Source organism: Microcebus murinus, chromosome 9 (assembly GCF_040939455.1).
Source record: "Microcebus murinus isolate Inina chromosome 9, M.murinus_Inina_mat1.0, whole genome shotgun sequence".
NCBI lineage: Eukaryota > Metazoa > Chordata > Mammalia > Primates > Cheirogaleidae > Microcebus > Microcebus murinus.
Window position 1 is genome coordinate 22926602 of NC_134112.1, and position 16359 is coordinate 22942960.

Genomic DNA, 16359 nt, shown 5'->3' on the forward strand with positions numbered 1-16359 from the left:
CTAGTCAGTAAGGTTAACAATGGATGCTGAAAAGGATGCATCACCAGCATTGTGACTTACTGTACTCTATGAAAATGCACTGAAGTAAAAGAAGAGTCCAGGAATAATGAATTAGTCCCTCTGTCTCCCTTCCTTGAATTTGGTACCAATAAATAGGAGTATCTGGCTAACTGGTTCCAGTCTGGGTGTTGCTGGTTTCTAGAAATGTTCTCTTCCCTGCAGTTTTCCAATAGTAGCTGTTATGCTGTGTGGCCAATGATTAACTCTGTCACCTTAGAATTTGCATGCCTGCTTTAAGTATGATGGTCTTGGAATGGAAAAAAAATACAAGTCACCTGAAGTCTCACAGTGCAATAATTTTAATAGCCCACACTAAAACAGGCGGTACAGTTTTGTAGTTCCACATTAAAAGCAACCCTGCCTTACTTTAAAACGCTTCTACTTAATGCTTCTCTCCCGCACCCCTTCACTTAAGGTGTGAGTCTACGGAAGGACCCCTAAAGTGCATTTTTCAGGCATTAAAAATGTGATTTGCTTCCCACGGAGTCCTGAATAAGAGGGTGCCTTCCAAACTTGAGGGGCTGCGGAGTTGAAGTGGAGTTACCACCTCTGAGAGAGGGACCCTTCTCGCTCCCACTGGTGACTCGAGCCAGGAGCCGAGGCCCCAGAACAGCTTTTTGAAAAAATTAATTATGCCAACCTCCTCAGCGGCAGGTATCTTCTCTTACCACAAATAAATATTTAACTCATCCTTGAGTCATGAAATATTGAAAACTCAACGGACACTTCAATTTCCAGAAAAAAAATCACGGAGGCATTGTGTGAATATTCTGAATTTGGTGGGATCAGACACCAAATACAGTAGTGGGTCAGCAGTTGCGGGTTCAGAACTAGAGGTCGGGGGAGCAGCGGCGGGAAGAGAGTTCTGGAGCGCTGGGCTATTGCTTGTCCTCTTGGGGGTCCCCAGGGAAGCCCCCCTCCTCCTCCGGCGACCTGACCCCCTCCGGGAGCAGCGTGGCGCGCACTTTCCTCTTCTCCTTAAAGCGGCCCGAGCGCGAGATCTTCAAATTGCGGCGGCTGTTGCCCGATTTCTCCCCGCACAACCTGTCTGGCTTGGGGGGCTCGCCGGCGCCCCCGAGGAGATTGGGGTGCTGGTTCTCCCGGGAGCTGCTAGTCCAGTCCGGGCTGGGCGGCGCGGGCTCCCCGGGGGCGGGCTGGGCCGCAGGCTGCGCCCCCGCCGTGGCTTCCTTGCTTTTCTTCCTGCTGTTGGCGAACGATTTCCACCAGGGGCCGGAGCTGCCCGTGCCGCCGCTGTCGGCCATGGCCGGCCGAGGGCCCGGCGCGCCCCGGCGGGGCAGGGACTCGGCGGAGGCGGCCCCTCTCCCTGCGTGGTCTCGGCCGTTCACGCCACCCTTCCCCGGCTTCCCCCGCGCGGGCCGCGGCGTGGGTGCCGAGGCAGCGCCCTGTGCTGGGGAAGAAAACAAAACTGAGTTACCACCCGGGTTGGTCGGAGTCACGTGCCCCGAATCCCGAGTCCTCCCCTGCGCTCCGCCTGGCACCGGGTCCGCCGGGGCGCAGGGATTGGAGCCCCGAGCGTAGCACCGCCGCGCCCCCGGGGGTGCGGCTGGACCAGTGGCCTCCAGGGCGCCACCACCTGGTCTTCAGCCGAGCCTTGAACTCCCCGACCTCAACCTTTGCCTCGCCTCCCGGGGAGTGCGGTGGCCCCGCAGCAGGGGCGCCCAGGGGATGTTCGCGGTCGTCTGCACCAACCTGGCTCCAGAGAGAAAGTGGCCCAGCCTGTCCACACTGCCTGACTGTACACAGACGCCCGAGCGTGACCCACCCGGCCATCCGTAACGGTCCCCCTTCGGATGAGCACCTGGGAGGAGGGCGCTCGGAACCCAGCGCGTCCTCTCTAGGGGCACACAATGGGTGCAGACCACGCACAATCGCGAAATTTCCCCCAGAGAGTTTCCTCCATAGACTTCCGTCGCGGCATCCTTTTCTGTGAGATGCTTCAGAGAATTTACATCCCGGTACGCGAGAGGGACAAGCTCGTGCTGGCTTCTTTTAAATTCTCCCTTTAACCACTTCTGCCTTGTGACTTTCGGAGAAGCATGTCTAGACTTAACTTCCCTTGGAAACCGCCGTCCTACTCTTCCTTTTATTCCCCGGACGCCAATCTTACGTCTTTGCGAAGCCACCCCCAGCTGACGGTGGAGATGAGCCAAGTGCAAACGGCCTCTTCCCTTAGTTCTTTATTAAAATATGCACCGAGTCTGTTTGCACGACGCAACTCTCGAGATTTTAGCTACAAATTAAAGGCGTCTGTTTTTTTCCTTGTGCAATTCCCTCCTCCAAAGGAGGGAGAATGTACACAGGAACTTCCAAACAATTTGCTTCTTCCCCAAGCTTTTAACACCCGCTCTGCGGAGCGGAAAGGCTGCTTACGAGCCCCTAGGTGCCAGCGCTGTAAGCGAGCCTGCCCACTTTCTGCGCCAGGCCCAGTGGGAGCTGCCACCAGGAAGGCGCAGCTGCGCCCGCGCCGCGGCTCGCTTCCCGGTTTCCGCTCTGCCCCGTCCCAGCCCACGCGCCGGGCGCTCTGGGGATTGGCGAGCGCGACCCGGAGGAAACTTCGGCGGAGTCGGCCGTCGGAGGTTCCCCTCCCGGACCCGCCGGGGAGAGGAAGGCTGAGCGCCCACGGCAGGCGGCGCGGCGGCCTCGGCTGAGCCCCGAAACCGCGGCACCCGCTCTTCCCCGGACGCCCCGAGGACACACTCGGGTTGCGACTTGAAAACAATTAAGAGAAAAAAATACTCAAAAGTTCTTTCGGTACAAAAGGCACCCGCACCCTCGGGCACGACTGGCACTTGGGTTTGCAAACGTCCTATTCCCTCTTACGTTGCAGATCGTAAAAGCACCCCCACCCCCACGCCACGCTATTTACTGATGGTGGTGGTACGATGTCCCGGTGCTGCTCTCTCTCCTCTAACCTACACTTTCTTCTCCACGATTATCAACTTTGTGCGCACGTAAGAGCTTCGTGTGAATTGCGCAAGGAAAAGATGGCAAAACCCGCCAGTGTACGGGCAACGCAGTTCTGGAGCGCCTGTGGCTTGCTGTTTCTCCTAGGGTACCGGGAGACGGGGGACTCAGAGGCACCCCAGGGTGACAAACCGGAGCCAGGCTCTGTCTTGGCGGACGCAGAACCACCCCCAGTCGCTCACCTGCTCGGGCTTCCCAGGACCCCGGGGCCCGGCGCGGAGATCGCGGCCGAGAGCACAAAGGGGGCGCGCTCGGGTCAACCTGGAAGCCGGGGCGCGGCGTCCCTCGGCGCGGACTCGGAGAGATCTGGCTTCTGGGGAGTGGACCAGTCGCAATCTCCGCAGCCCAGCTAAACCAAGTGCTGCCGCTGGTCTCCCCGGGCACCTCCAACTTCTGCGCCCAGCGGCGCAGCCAGGGGCTCGCAGCGCTGTCTGTTCGGGTCGGAGGCGCCGAGACGAGGGGCTGCCGGGCCCGCCGCCCCCAGGTGAATGGCCCGGCAGGCTCTCCCGGTTAGCAGCCTTTCATTCTCCGGCGCGTCCCTCTCCCCTGCTTGCACCGCCTGGGAGCCGCCGAGAGATGGGAGCCCGGCTGCTCACCCTGGAGCACTGGCCCTTCCTACGCCGCCGTAGGAACGGGAAAGAGCATCTGCCCACCTGCTGGTTGTTTGCCAAGTGATTCGAGAAACCAGAACCCCGGGGCAGCGGGGGGAGGAAAAGAAAATAACCCAGGAGGCGGCCACCGCAGCCACAGGTGCAGGTAGGAACTTCGAGTTCCCGCCCTCCAGGGGACGAGATTGGATCAGGTCGCAGACGTGGCGCCAGCCTTGAGGTGCCTGATTGGAGAAAAGCTGGGCTGCGCTGCTCCCCCGACTGACTCCGCCAGAAGAAACGGTGGAGACCCGAGACCAGGAGACCGAGGCTGTAGACGGGCTCCGCTGGGTGAATGTCGCCGCAGCTCTCGCTCTGCCCTGCCAGATTTCTTCCCCCCTCGCCTGCTTTCTGGGTACCGGGACCCCAAGTTTTGTAACTCACGAGAACTAACTCCCACCCGGGCAAAATGTTTGAATGTTTCGGGCTCCCTAGTTAAAAGGCTGCGACATTGTTCACACGCTCGCTGTGTGCCGGCCTGGCGTTGTTGGAGCGCTTTCTGTGGATTAATTCACATACTCCTCATGGCACCCCTAGGAGGTAGGTACTATTAGCATGCTCACTTTGCAGATGAGGAAACGCCACCGCAGCAAGTTAGATGGTTTCTCAGGGTTGCCCGTCTGGTACAAGGCAGAGCAGAGCTGGAACTCAGGAGGTCTGACTCCAGCGTCCTCGGCCTTAGCCACCACGTTATACTGTGCCAGTCTTGGGCTCTTAGCGTGGCTAAGTGAAGGTGTGGATTGCCCTCTTTCAGGTCTGGAAGTCCATAGACAGCCACCCCACCAGCGGAGTGGAAATCCAGCTCTGAGCCACTGCAGAAAGTGAATCGGGCATTGTGTCAAGGTTCAGGAGGCCTTTGCTCCTGGTCACATTTCGGTGCTTTTTATTCATTCGACAGCAAGGTATGGGCACAGGGCATTTTCACTAATGAAAGCAGAGGCGCCGCTTGCTTCAACTCCTAGGGTGCTCTTCTTTTCCAAAGAACTATTTAAAAATGTTCTGTGAGCTCATATGCAAGCATAACTCCTCTGAAAGACTGGGTCTGGAGTGACTGAGGTCTGAGCATCTTGGTTCTGAGGACTTCCTGCAGTATAAAAGTAGTGAAAGACAGCCTAATTCAAATATCTTGCAATATAGAATTAGCAGAAATAATTTTTAGAGAGTATTTCAATGCCATGAGGGAAGAAAAAAATATGAATACTTTTTATGATTAACTTCTTAGTTTTAGGCTATGCACAGCAGTGTGTATCTGAAAGTCATGCATTTTTATATATTTCTTGGGATTAGTTTTAAAGCATAAACATTCAGTCACAGCACCAGAATTGAACAAAGACAGGCCACCGACTTTGAGGGGAGAATGGGACAATTCATCACAGTGCCAATACTTTACAGGTGAAGAAATGGACTTGTGGAGGACCACCTTTGTCCGAGGTGTCATCACTACTGGGAAGTTATGGAGCTGGGTTCTTACATTGCTTGTTGACTCTATGGGTAAAAGAAGGAAAAATTGTAGGAAAAGAAAATCAGCATTGCCAAACAACTTCTCATTGAATGAGATTTTAACAACGGGACCAGCATTTTCTTAATAAATAGACCTCTACTCACTATTGAATTTTTTTTTAAAAAAATTGATTCTCTTACATCACATCTCCTTCCCCATTTATATTCAACAACTTCGAATGTTTCTGTCATGCATCATTGATTTAATGACGACACCTTATAAATAACCCTTGCTTGCAGTGAAGACAGGTAAGTGGAGACATAAAAGTTGAGGAGGAATTAGCTGAGGTGGGTGATGGGTGAAGGAATAGAACACGCAACTGCCTGGAGGTGTGAAGGAGTTGAGGGTCTTACCGAAAGAGCCAGCCGGTGTGATCCCAGAGAGGAGAGTGAGCTGAAGAGCCCCCAGAGATGAAGCTGGAGGGTGGGTGTGACCGGATCATTCAGGGATATCATCGGTTGAAGAGGGGTAAGGTGATAAGATTTGCATTTAAATGTCACTGTAGCTGGAAAGAGTGGATGGTAGAGGGACAGAGTGGGGCAACTGGGGAAACTGGAACTGCTGGGTATAGTCAAGCGGGGTATCCCGTTGGTTGTAGCACAGAGGTGGCACTGGGCAGGGTTATGTGAAGAGAATTAGATGGGTGCAAAAGGGATGTTGGTGGTAGAATCAACAGGACACTATTTTATTTAATTCATACAAAAGAGGAGACTGAGTTTGACTAGAAGCTTAAAGGGAAATACTTTCACAGCCTTCTTTGTCACTAGGAGTGGCTGTGTGATCCAATTTTGTCTTAGGAATCTGTAAGGAAGACTTCTGAAAATGCTTCTTCTCCAGAACCCTCTGAGAGAAGAACATCTTTTGCCACATTCTTGATTCTTGCGTTTAAGCGCGGTGTGAGAATGTTATGTCTGGTGTTGCAGCAGCCATCTTCCAACAGTGAGGCAACAGGCATGGGAATAAAAAGCAATGTGGCTAAGGGTGATGGCACAGGAGTGTGGAAAGTGCCTGGGTTCTTGACGGTATCTTTGAGCCCCTGAAAGAACCCTGTGGCCACCTGCCTGCAGACTTCTAGCTCAATGAGATGACACATGTCCTTATGATTTAACCACAGATTTAAAAACACTCTCTGTTACTTGCAGCCAAATGCATTCCTACCCTATACAGACTATTATATTTATAGGAAAAAATGATATAGTTCATAAGGGAAAAAAGGTAGTGTTGTCACATTTTTTTTGACCAATTTGAAAAGTTCTTCACAGAAGAAAGATTTAGTGAAATGTTTAAGTGATAGGAAAGCTTTTAGAGGCAAAGAATATATCTATAAAATAAAGCAGACTCATTGAAAAGGCTTAGAGTTAAGGGAATGAATAAAGAAGTATTTGTAGTGCATAGATGAACATGCTGGGTTAAGTCCAAAAGGCAATGTTCATCAGATTATTTGAGACATCATAATAATTTGATTTTTAAAGCCAGAGTTTTATATCAAAACAATTAAGATTTTTCCTCCACTTTTTTGCATCTAGAACAAAATGATTTAATCTATAACATTTGATCAATAAAATTTGTTTGATTTAATCTATAAAAATTTTCATTACCATCCCCATGTGAGAACACACATGCGTACACATACACAGGGCTAGTGTTACAAATATAGTTGTGTTCTATAACTGTTGATCCGGGAACCATGTCATTTGATTCCATTAGGTTATTAAATATGAAATGTCCGATTTCAAATCAGAAGTATAGTTTATTATATCTCAAACAAGAAGCAGTACAATTAATCAAAGTATGTGCCTAAACTTTTGCCACAGTTTTGCCATCTTAACAGTAGCTTGTTTATGCCAGCAGCGAAGAAGCCTGGAGAGTGAGTGGAGATGAAATTGTGAAAGGAGTTTTCCACAGCTTGTTGAGCCGAAGTGGTAGTTGGGGCAAGGTCTGGTGCATACGGTGGACGACAAGAGCTTCCAAGTCCAGCTTCTGTAGTTTGAGCAGCATTGTTTTTTGCAACATGTGGTTTTGCAAGAGGATTGGCCTGTTGCTCTCTATTGACCAATCTCAGCTGCTTAATCACAAACATCCTCATCATTTCATCCAATTGGTTGCAGTAGACATCTGCTGTAATTGATTGATGAGGTTTCATGAAGTTGTAGTGGAAAATAGCAGCGCTGCACCACCAAACTGACACCATTAGCATTTTTGGATGAATATTTATTTGGTCTTAAGACTGTATTTCAGCACTTCATCTTTATCCAACCGTTGTGCCAAATGCTTGTATTTGTCAAAAAGAATCCATTTTTCATCACATGTAACAATATGGTGTAGAAATGATTCATCTTTATGTCGTGACAGCAAAGAAATGCAAGCTTCAAGACGATTTCTCTTCTGATACTCATTTAATTCATGCAGTACCCATCTATCCAGCTTCTTTACTTTGCCTATTTGTTTTAAATGGTCCAATATTGTTGGAATAGTAACGTCAAACCTTACTGCTCATTCACGCATAGGTTGAGACCAATTCACTTCCACTACGGCTTTCATTTAGCTCAATGTTGTATCAGTATTGTTGCATTTTGTTTATAAACTTTTAAGGAGTGTAGATCACATCTATGCATGAAATTGGAATCCAAATTAGATTGACAAGAATCTAGAAGTTCAAAACTTATAGTCACAAAACATTACTAATCATTTCAGTTCTACACATTTTCCCTGGGAACTACTTGCCCTAAGCAATGCTGGTTTGCTCAATGCAAACTCTGTAACCTTTCTCTGTAACTCAGTCAGCACAAGCCAACTCTTCCTGACTCCCCACCCCTAGTCCCTTTGACTGAATCGTAGGTTTGGAAGTCATCAGCCTCTCTGTTCGCACTCCTTCAACAAGTGCTCGTGCAGTTTCTGTGTGCACAGTACTGGTGATGCGGAACTCACTGCCTCCGAGTCAGCCATTCCATAGGAGAGCAGTGGCAGAAATCCTTCTGTGTCTCTTTCTTCTAGTACCAGCACTCCTTGGCCCGCCTTCCCCTTCTCACTAGGAACCTATTTTTATTCTCCCTTTCTTTGTCCAACTCTCAGATGTGTCTTCTATACTTGCTGTCTCCATTTTCTCACCCTAACACACTCCCATCTTGTATCTGCCAACCTCTCCCGCTAACGTGGCTTCTCTAAGGTCCCTGGATTTAGAGGACCTTTATCAGTCCTCGTCTGTTTGAGCTATCTGCAACATCGACACCGCTGACTCTTCCTTCAAACATTCATTGTTCTGATTTTTCTTCTTTTTCTCTCTGGCTGCTGCATCTTTGTCTTCTTTCCCAGTCTATCCACCTCTTCTCTGCTGTGTTATCAATAGAGCCAACGTATTTTGAGCTGTCACTATGAGATAGATACCATGACAGGTGCTTTCCGTGTACCATCTCATTTCATCCTCACAGCAACTACTAGGTATTTTGCAGAGGATGTAAACGGTACTCACAGAGGGCAAAACAGCTTGTGGTCAGTAGAGCCAAAATCAGGCCATCTGACTGTTTATAGAGCTTGAGCTTCTAAATACTTTATAGTGTTAGATTTCTTGAGGTTCCATCGTAAGTCTGATCACGCTTGCCATACCCTTGGCTTCAGGTGCCATTTCTGTGAAGATGACTCTTGCTTACATTTGTATCTTAAACTCAGGCTTCTCAGAATTGCAGGCCTGAGTATTTAACCAGTTCTTCGACATTGCTGCTTGGCTATCTTAAAGGTGCATCAAGCTACATACGTGTAAAATGGGATCTCCCAACATCATGTTGTCTCTCATTTCCATTACCTGCCCTTATTCCAGAATCCTCTAAGGGACTGGCATTATATGCCACAGTGCAAACCAGGAACCAAGGTGTTTGTCTTGATTTGTTGGGCTGTTATAATAAAATATATAGACTAAGTGATTTATAAACAACAGAAATTTCTTTCTCAGAGTTCTGGAGGCTGGGAAATCCAAGATTAAGGTACTGCCAGATTTGGTGTCTGGTGGGAGCCCATAAAATGCAAGATGAAGTAGGTGAAGAGTGGGTAGAGGGTTTCCAGTTAGGTTGTTTTTGTAGTTCCAATTGAGATGATAGTTGGAAGCATGGAGGAACAACAGAAATGAAGGGTGGTAGATGGATGTGAGAGCCATTTAGGAGATAAAGTCGACAGGCTTGGAGACACACTGGCTATGACAGTGAGCCGAGGGAGGAACTGAGGAGGACGCTGCCATAGACTAAATGTTTATGTCCTCCCAAAATTCATATGTCGAAATCTAATTTCCAGTGCAATTGTATTAATATTTGAAGGTGGTGCCTTTAGGAGATGATTAAGCCATGAGGACTGAGCCCTCGTGGTTAGAATTAGTGCCCTCATAACACAGACCTCTGAGAGCTCCCTCACCCCTCCCCCATGTGAAGACGTGGCAAGAAGGCAACCATCTATGATCCAGAACAACCTAACTGGAAACCCTCTACCCACTCTTCACCTGCTTCATCTTGCATTTTATAGTGCCCAGAGGAATTATTTAAAAATCATCTCCCTGCTTACCATCCCACAACGGTGCCCCTTGCACATTGGATAAAGACCACCTCGTTCCTGTCTTCCATCAGTCTCTGCCCTACAGCCACAGTGACCTCTGTCACCACCAATGAAAACTTCTGTGACAATCCCCTCACCCCTACCTAAGCCATATTGTACTTCCATAGCACGGATATTTCATTAAGGTGGTGGTCGTTGTCTCATTCAGTCAAAGATTTACATTTATTCTATTTTTGGGGTTTGTTCCTTCTTGCGTCTCATACTTTCTATCTGGGAGTACTTTCTTCTGAAATACGCTCTTTAGATTTTCTTTCAGTGAGGACCTTCTGATGGCAAACTCTTTTAGTTTTTGTCTGATATTTTGTCCTAACTCTGGCAGGTATTTTTGTTGCGTATAGAATTTTAGGTTGGCGGTTATTTTCTTTTAGCCCACCGAATGTATGTTATTTCACTGTCTTTTACCTTTCATCATTTCTGTTGAGAAGTCAGCTGTCGATCTGTCCCTCTTTTGAAGGTAACTGGTCCTCGTTCCCCTCTGCTGCTAGTAAGATTTTTCTCTTTGCCTTTAGTATCACAGTGATGTGTCTAAGTAAATAAAGTATTGGAATTATATGCATCTTAATCCAGTTTTAGAAAATTCTCAGCCATTATCTATTCAAACATAGTATCTGCCCCATTCTCTCTTTTATTGTTTCTGGAATTGCAATTAAACTTTTGTGACACCTTCTCAGTCTATCCCACTATGCTTCTTAACCTACCCCATATTTCTCATTTTTGCCCTCTGTGATACATTCTAGATAATTCTTTCTGATCTATATCACAATTCTCTCTCCTGCTGTATTTCAACAGCTATTAAATCTTCTCATTAATTTATACATTTCAATTGTCTTTTTCTTTTCTAAATGTTCTATTTAGTTTTAATTCAAATATGTTAGGACATTATTAATAGTTTTCTATTCCTTGAAGATATTTTTAAACTTGTGCTTTCTTCTTTAAACATAATGAACATAGTTGTTTTGTATTATCTGGCTGATAATTCAAATATTTGAAGTCTTTGAAGATCTGCTTCTTTCATCTGTTTTTTCTTCCAGTTTCCACTTATAGGGTCTTTTTTCTTGGGATTCTTGGATATTATTGTGTGTTTCTCATTTTCCTTAAGAATTTTCTAGAAAAACTTAAGGGCAAAGACAAATATGTCTTACTGTAGAAAGGATTTTCAATAAAATAAGGAAGTTACCAGACAGGAGCACTTTAAATAAAGTTCATGGCTTGAGGTTTTTGGGCAACAAAACAGTGGCTCTGTATGAGCACTACTGGCTCATAGCCACACCCAGCGACAAGTCCATTCATTTTTTTCCCTCCCTCTCTCCCCTAGTTGTTTTCTGTGCCAAAGTAACATAACTCTTCATGCAGACCTATGGGGGGGGGGATACGGGTATAGTTTACTTCTGGTTTGCCCATACCCTGATTTGGAAGCCATCGTCTCTTTGGGATCTATATTTAACAAGGGGATCAATCAATCTTCTATCAATCTCTCTGCTTTAAGTGAACCCTAGGCCTATAATTCAGTCCCTTTTGCTCTAGAGGTCTATCAAAATTGAAGTTGTTTTTGTTCTCAATTGTTTTCAGTGGGAGAATTCATCCAAATAACCTAGACTGCCACTGACAGAAATGGGTGTATTTTAATTAATTATGTTGTAAATGGTTTGCTTGCTGTTGTGTTTGTCCCCTTGACTAAATAAATAATTTTCTTATTTATTTATGTTTTTTTCTATCTGACTCCCTTACTAAAAAGTAAATTCCATTTTATTTAATGATTCTTTACATGATCTTTCCTATGTATCAGGTGCAGGTCCCTAATAAACTATATAAACACAATCTAAACATTAACTCATTTAATCTTCCTAAAAGCCCTGTAAAATAGGCACTACTATTATTATAGATGAAGAAACTGAGACACTAAGAACTTAAGTTACCCTCCTAAGCTCACCCAGCTGGGAAGTATCAGAACCAGCATCTGACCCCAAGAAGACTGGCTTCTGAGTCCAGGACCTAACTAAGCACTGTGCTATGTGTCTCTCTGTGATTACTGAGACATGCCACTAGTGAATCTTTAGCACCTGGCATGGTGCCCAGCAATAATAGTTCAGTGTTGTTGCATGAGTCACCATGGAATGCATAAATATGAGTGCTTTGCTGATTATAATATGACTGACTTGTAAAAAGAAATGTAATAAAAGTGGCAATGAAATACAATCACCTTTGCCATTACATGTGATAATAACTTGATTTTCTTTAAAAAAGTAGACCGGGTATCTGATAAGTTTTTGTTTTCACTGTTACCATGTTGGAAGAACACTGTCATGTTATAATACCTTGAAGGAGATGGAGTCAGGTGGATACAGATGGGGTGTAATAAAATAATACCAGAGAATGGCTGTTGAGACTTTTATTAAATATTGTACTTAGGGAATAAATGAATGATCTGGAGGACATGAAATCTTGGAACAAGCCTCCACAAAACATCTGGACTCTCGCAAGAAACAAAGATAGTTCAACTTTATCATGTGTTAGAAAATCACTGATGTAATACAAGTCATGTGTTCCCCTCCCAGGTAATGTTCTCTAGCTAGCTGGTCGCTTGGTTCCAGGTCAGGGCTGGGGTAGCCTAGCTCCTTTGAAAGGTGACCTATTGTCTGCTATTGTTACTGGCCCTTTTCAAAGTGTTGATTTGGTTCTGCACCGTTTGCCAGGCTACATTTTCTCCCTTGTGGTGTGTTGATGTGTCAGCACATTACATCAAAGGTGCACAGGCAGAAGGTGGGTATCTGATGGAAGGGTAACATGATGCAGGAAGTAAATCTGTTGGCTCCCTCACCTGTATCAAGGCCAATGTCAAACGTACATAGTTGGCGATCCTTAAGACACAGGTGCTTTCCTGAGGCTCAGGCTGAGGGGAGGCTCACAAAGTTTTGGGAGCTTGTCTCTGCTCAGCGCTAACACAGGTAAATCCGATAACTGTCTACTCTCACTTACTGAACATTCAGCATATGCATTTGATGTCATTTCATCTACATAGGGAGAGGAACTGCTTCAGCTGCAGCTATAAACCCTTATAATATAATAATATATATAATAATATAATATAATAATATAACTTAATATAATAATATTAAGTTTTGAATCCTTGTTATAGTCTTTCTACTTTTAATGATCAGAGCCACCCTGAGAGATAGGAACTGGCAGTCCTATAGTTTTATCTTGGCAAGTTGAAGCGATTTGTTCAAGGTTACAGGGCCGTAGTGGTGGAGTTATTTTGATTCAGTCTGAGTTACTCTGTCCCTAATACAGCGTTCTTCTAACATGGCTATCTCAATCTCACACTGCCATTTCGTTAATCGCCGGGTTAACAAATGTTTGTTGGTATGGAGGCTATTACATCGAAAGACATAGGCATGCTTAAAAAATTCTAATTAGGTCATTGCCTTCTAAGTTTCCCACTTAGAATAATGTTAAGTCACATGTGATTGCTTAAGTATTAAAGCGCTGTGAAATCACAGGGCACTCAAGATAAAGCTGAAATTAAATCTAGGAATTGTAATTATATACAATTCTTGTGAAAAGGCTTGATGGTTGGCTTGAATTACTAGCTGTGTGGCTTTGGGAAAATTGCTTAATATTTTTAGACTCTGATTCCCTTATACATAAAGTGGGATAATACTATCTACTTTTCTGAGTGGTTGTCAGAATTAAAGTAGACAATACATTTATTGAAGGCCCTAGCACAGTGCCTGACACATAATAGGCACTCAGTAAATGTTCTTTTGTCCTTGACTAATGTCTTTCATTGGCTGTGTGAGAAAATTATGTGAACAAATTCTACAAATCAATTCTAAGTGCTTTTTGAAGGTAATGGTAGAAGATCTTAAAAAACACTGTTATTGTTGTAGGTTGGGCAAGATTTTTTCCTCCAAGAACATGATGTTTAAAGTTACTGTAGGATATTGGATATACTACAATTTGCTATGAATCTAACTGTTTTCAGGAACACACTTAATGATTAAATCAAATCAGACAGAAGTTTTCTGTATGTGATTCAAGAATGCTCTTTATCCTTTCAGAACCAAAATTGCATTACCTGCAGTTACAGGAGGAAGTGTGCTCAGTTAAGCTTGAAAGCAATTGTTACAAGAAAAGGATTAACAAGATTGCAAGACATAATCCTTAGAAGTAAGGCCACTACCAGATTGTAGCTAGAACACGAGCCAGGGAATATGTTTAATATGTGCTGCTCCATCAGTTCCTGGAATCTTAATATATAACCTGCATCTCTGAATCATACCAGGAGGAAAAGAATGGAGCATCATGTCTCTGCTATTTCAGACAACATGGCACTGTTTCTTTTCAAAATTTTGTTTATTATTTTATTAAAGTAACATATGCACTTAGTTTAAAAGTCAAATGTTATTAAAGGGCTTATAGCAAATTATAGGTGTTGTTGTTTTTTTTTTTTAAATCTCATTCCTTCCCCAGTCTTCTTCCCCCATCACTTCCAACAATTTTGGCTTTTTATTTCTGGCATTTACAGATTTCCATTATTTCTCAATCATATGTGTATTGTGCTTTCTTTTGATTTCTCAATATTAGACATTCTGTACATTAAATACCTCTAATGGTATTTAAGGATTCAGTTCTCTTATACCACCATGACTCTGTCTCCTTCTTCCATAATCTCACCAGAGAATATTTTATTACAGCTTTTGTTTAATTGACTATTCCATGTTTATATTAGTGTGCCTTTGCAAATATCATTCCGGCTAAGCACGCAGTGTGCAAATGTACATTTACTTTCTTACTTTAGTTATTTTTTTTGTTCTTTTCCTGAAATTAATAATACTCTTTTCCCCCTTTCAATTTGCTTATCTTTGTCCCTATTTCTAATTCTTTCAACACCTTCAAACGGCTTCCTGGCACAATTTTGTACAAGTTCTATCACATCAATAATGCACGTGTTCCATTTTGGTTTTCTTGGTTCTTGTTCCTCCTGACACCTTCCTTCTCCTTCAGTCTGGACTGATTTCTCTCCGGCCTGCTGCACAGCCTTCTCCTGGCAGTTCCTTGAGTTGGGTTCCCTATTTCATGGGTTTCAAGTCTCCCTCTCTCTTGGTGGACTCCCTTGTTCTGGTGGAGGGTGTCATCGGATGGTGCGGCAGCAGAAGGCACAGCAGTGGCATCCTCAAGGTGTCTGTCTGTCATCACACAGTTCTGGTCTGGCCCTTCATGCCTGGTACATAGCTATCCTCCTGGGTTCTTTTTTCCCCTCATTCCAGAGAGTCCCTTGGCTCCACCCCACCCTCCCCTGGATTCTGAGATCCTTTCCTTGCATCCCACATCTAACTCCTTCCTGGCTCACTCCCTCTGTTAGATTCCTCTGTCTTGCTTTCTGGTTCCTTCCCTCAGATCTACCTCTTCACTGAAGGCCTATCTTCTGTTTAATCTGTTCATTAGCTGTTTAGTTTCACTGACTATTTTTAAAAAGTTATTTTCATGCCTATAATCCCAACATTTTAGGAGGCTGAGGTGGGAGGATCGCTTGAGCCCAGGAGTTCGAGACCAGCCTGGGCAGCATAGTGAGACCTTGTCCCTACAAAAAAATATAAAAGTTAGCCAGGTGTGGTGGCATGTGCCCATAGTCCCAGTTGTTCGGAGGCTGAGACAAGAGGATTACTTGAGCCCAGCAGTTGGAGGTTGCAGTGAGCTATAATGATGCCACTGCACTCTAGCCTAGGTAGCAGAGTGAGACCCTGTATCTCAAAACAAAAACAAAAACAATAACAAAAGTTTTATTCAACTCCATCTGTTTTATTATTTTTATGTGTTGTAGTTTCTCTCCTGTTTATCTCCTTAGCCATTTTGAGTGTACTTACCTTAACAATATTTTAGATTATTTTTCCAATACCTTCGCTTTGTTGAGGGCTAATTCTACTATTTATTGTAACTGCTTATTCTTGCTCATTTGAGATCTTTGAAGATCTAAAAGATTTTAAATCGTGAGCTTATCTTCAGTGGGTCTAATTTTTTCCCATGTGAAATTTGTGTAGTCTGTATTATTGTGTATACCTCCTCTGCCAGGACTCAGGAATATCATGAGTTCAGGGCTAATTTCTGTGTTAGTTTCTCTACTAACTAAATTTGGACTTCAAAGCTGCATAGCTTACAGGTTTGATTTCATATGGAGAAAGACTATTTTTTTTTTAAGTCCACCTATTCTTTTTTTCAGAAGGTGGTGTTTTCTGGTCTTTGTTTACCTAGGTGGCAGTTCTTTTCAAAGGTCCTGGCTTTATACAGTGGTTTCAGTTCCACACCCACTTTTTTTACTGACCTAAGTCTCATTCTCTATTAAAAACTAAGCTCTTAGTTGTAAATTGGGCCAGAATTGCCTCTTGCTCCACCATGCAGTTGACTCTGTTACAACTTAACCATCTCCTATTCTGGATTTGGGTTTTCTGTGGGATCTTGGGATTCACTTTCTTTCTTATGTGATTAGCTCTGCAGTTAAAAAAATTTTTAATTATATTTCATTTGACATTTTTAGAAATTAGTAATAGAAGAATTTTTATGTTTTGCTGT

The 16359-nt window shown here is 44.6% G+C and overlaps 1 protein-coding gene across 2 annotated transcripts; it reads right to left on the bottom strand.

Annotated features, from left to right (window-relative positions):
* Positions 1-343: 343 nt before the first annotated feature.
* On the bottom strand, positions 344-3555 carry PRR15 (proline rich 15). 2 transcript variants are annotated; one of them, XM_012735889.3, is made up of 2 exons: positions 3228-3555; positions 344-1468 (listed from the first exon to the last, which is right to left on the bottom strand). In XM_012735889.3, the coding sequence occupies exon 2, from the start codon at positions 1320-1322 to the stop codon at positions 939-941; it is 384 nt and encodes a 127-aa protein (XP_012591343.1). In that variant the 5' UTR covers positions 1323-1468; positions 3228-3555; the 3' UTR covers positions 344-938. The 2 variants fall into 2 exon arrangements, with proteins under 2 accessions (XP_012591343.1, XP_012591342.1); XM_012735888.3 differs by lacking the exon at positions 3228-3555 and adding an exon at positions 1880-2233.
* Positions 3556-16359: the final 12804 nt, after the last annotated feature.

Excerpts from the sequence above, each read along its gene's own strand:
- PRR15 (XM_012735889.3), bottom strand. The coding sequence starts at position 1,322 with ATGGCCGACAGCGGCGGCACGGGCAGCTCCGGCCCCTGGTGGAAATCG.